The 3,133-nt window shown below is 33.6% G+C and overlaps 1 protein-coding gene across 1 annotated transcript; it reads right to left on the reverse strand.

Moving 5' to 3' along the window:
* Positions 1–44: 44 nt before the first annotated feature.
* On the reverse strand, positions 45–2,115 carry LOC110268598 (NAD(P)H-quinone oxidoreductase subunit K, chloroplastic-like). Its single transcript, XM_021115114.1, has 2 exons — positions 1,204–2,115; positions 45–718 (listed from the first exon to the last, which is right to left on the reverse strand). Exons 1-2 carry the CDS (start codon positions 1,721–1,723, stop codon positions 420–422), a joined length of 819 nt encoding a protein of 272 aa, XP_020970773.1. The 5' UTR covers positions 1,724–2,115; the 3' UTR covers positions 45–419.
* Positions 2,116–3,133: the final 1,018 nt, after the last annotated feature.

Raw genomic sequence — 3,133 nt, forward strand, 5'->3', positions numbered from 1 at the left:
CCTTTGTATTTTCCTTTGTTATTTCATTTCTATTTTCTGCATCTCCTTTGCTTTCATGTTACTTTCTTTTTCGCGGCAATATAATAGAATAGATATTGATGTGAACGTTACATAGTTCATGATGCAGAACTTTTTCAGTTCATCCTATTGGCTTGGCTCATACGAAAAAAGTATTGTTCAAAATTTACAATCTCAATGAATCCTTACCCAAATCTTTTTTGCAATACCCACCCACATTATTGTTGTGAATTTTGTTATCTATCCAATCCCTATATGGGAATGGGACTTCCATTATTCTTTTATTCTGGCTGATTGAACTTCAATTACTTTTTTGGTCTCTAAGAGAATGAATGGATATTCCTTGAATATTTTTCTTTTTGGTTGTCGAAATGCCAGATTTGTTTTTGTATTTTTATCATTTAGTAAGCATCTTGTATTTCATAAAAATTGGGGGCGATATAATCTTTACGCAAAGGCCATCCTATCCAATTTTCGGGCATTAAAATACGTTTCAGACGCGGATGATTTTCATAAGAGATTCCTAACATATCATAAGATTCCCTCTCTTGAAAATCCGCACTTTTCCAAACCCAGAAAATAGAAGGAATTCGGGGATTTTTCCTTGGTACATATACTTTTATGCATACCTCTTCCGGTTGATCTATCCCAGACTCTATTCTTGTAAGATGATACACACTAGCTAACAGTCCTCCTGGTGCTACATCATAGGCACATTGGGAACGTAGATAATTGTAACCATATACATATAAGATGACAGCAATGGAATGCCAATCTTCGGGCTTTATTTGTAAAGTTTCGATTCCTTGGTAGTCGAAACCCAAAGATCTATGAACAAGTCCATGTTTGACTAACCAAGCAGACAAAGGACCCTGCATTTTTTATTTCTCCTGCTATTTTTGTTGTATAAGTTTTGTATGAGTCTTTTCCATTTCCATTACGGTGAAATTCTTGAAGATTGACTTGCTCTTTTTTATTTATTGTATATTGGATTTTTTTAAAAAACAAAAAGGATTCGGTCTAATTAATTACTTGGCTTCGTGGCAGGATGCTTACTTTTTTTATATTTGAAAAATATGTCCGAGGTTATCTCCGAAGTGAATGGTGGTTGATAGAAAAACCCTTGATTATAATTGCCGGTATGAGTACTGCGTTCAACATGAAACTTGTGGTTCGTAGTAAAACACCTATTTTCTTGTTGAGACCTAATATGATCTTCATCGATTTCTCGAGATATTTTCTTACGAAGTTTTGTTATAGCATCTATAATGGCCTCTGGTTTAGGTGGACAGCCTGGCACATAGACATCCACGGGAATTAGCTTATCAACTCCCCGAACAGTACTATAAGAATCGGTACTGAACATACCCCCTGTAATTGTACAGGCTCCCATAGCAATAACATATTTTGGTTCGGGCATTTGCTCATATAATCTAACTAAAGAAGGAGCCATTTTCATAGTTACTGTGCCCGCTGTTAAAATAAGGTCTGCCTGCCTAGGACTAGATCGCGGTACCAGTCCATAACGATCAAAGTCGAATCGTGATCCTATTAATGAAGCAAATTCAATGAAGCAACAACTGGTACCATAGAGAAGCGGCCATAAACTGGATAGTCTTGACCAATTTGAAAGATCATTTAATGTAGTTGAAATAACTGAATTTTGGGTTGTTCGATCAAGTAAGGGAAACTCAATGGAATTCATAACTGTCTAAATGTTTTTTTTTTATTATCTAAATATTCAAGAATTAAGACCATTCTAATGCCCCTTTTCGCCATGCATAAACTGAACCAACAATTAGGATAAGCACGAAAATTAAAGCTTCTATAAATACGGATATCCCCAATATATCAAAACCTATTGCCCAGGGATAAAGAAAAACCGTTTCAACATCAAAAACAACAAAAACTAGAGCAAACATATAATAACGGATTCGAAATTGTAACCAAGCATCACCCATTGGTTCTATTCCCGATTCATAACTAGAAAGTTTTTCGGGCCCTTTGCTAATCGGGGCTAAAATTCCAGAAATTAGAAATGCCAAAATAGGAATAAGACTGGATATTATTAGAAATGCCCAAAAAATATCATAGTCGTAAAGCAAAAACATAAATGTACTCCTATGAATGTGGAAAATCTAACAGAAACAAATTAGTAGTTGTTATTAGTCGATTGTAATATATGTTATTAGTCGATTGGAATATCGAATTTCTAGAATTCGATTATTTAATCTATTTAGAATTCTATCTAATTTTTAAATTTTTAATTATTCTATTTAATATTAATATAACCTATTCTATGAGAGATTCTCTTATATTTCAAAATCCAAGGTATAATATTATTATGTATAGTATTCTAAATCTAGAATACTAATAAATGCGATATATTAGATACTCAATTTGTGAGTATATTTAACAAGAAATAGAAATATATATATTATTATCTTAGGGTAGGGCTATACGGACTCGAACCGTAGACCTTCTCGGTAAAACAAATCAAACTGCTTATTAGAAAAATGATTTGAATTGTTTAAAAAACTCAACATGCATCTTTTTTGCATTGGGCTTTTTCATTAACTGATATTTCGATCAGTTAGTCTACCATCTTTTTTCTTGACAGAAAGAATAAGAAGATGATTCCCTGTGCTCTGATTTTTGATTTTTATTACAATCAAAGAGCACTACCAAAGTGTTTCAAAGAAAGGGGGTTATCCTGACGTAGGTCTGCTTATGGCCTAGATCAACTTAAGTTTAATGGACTCTCTATCGAACTACTAAAAAAAATTGAAAGTATCAAGAAATGAAACCCTATACACCTTAAAGTTCATAAGATAGGCCGAAAAGAGAATTTTTTTGAGGTCCCTTTACTCATTATGCATAGCATTGAATAGACTGGGTATTCACCTTATCAATATCTCAAATCAATGATGGATTCTACTGGACGTCTCAACCCTTTGTCAGACTATTGTTCTCTTGTTTTGTTCCCTAAAGTGGAGTAAGACATCGATTTCTCAAAAAGATCAACTCTTTTAATTACATGATGGACTCCTTTGAAAAAAAAAAACATTGGCGCGCGTGTAAACGAGGTGCTCTACCTAACTGAGCTATAGCCCTT

Source organism: Arachis ipaensis, unplaced genomic scaffold (assembly GCF_000816755.2).
Source record: "Arachis ipaensis cultivar K30076 unplaced genomic scaffold, Araip1.1 Aipa683, whole genome shotgun sequence".
Classification (NCBI taxonomy): Eukaryota; Viridiplantae; Streptophyta; class Magnoliopsida; order Fabales; family Fabaceae; genus Arachis; species Arachis ipaensis.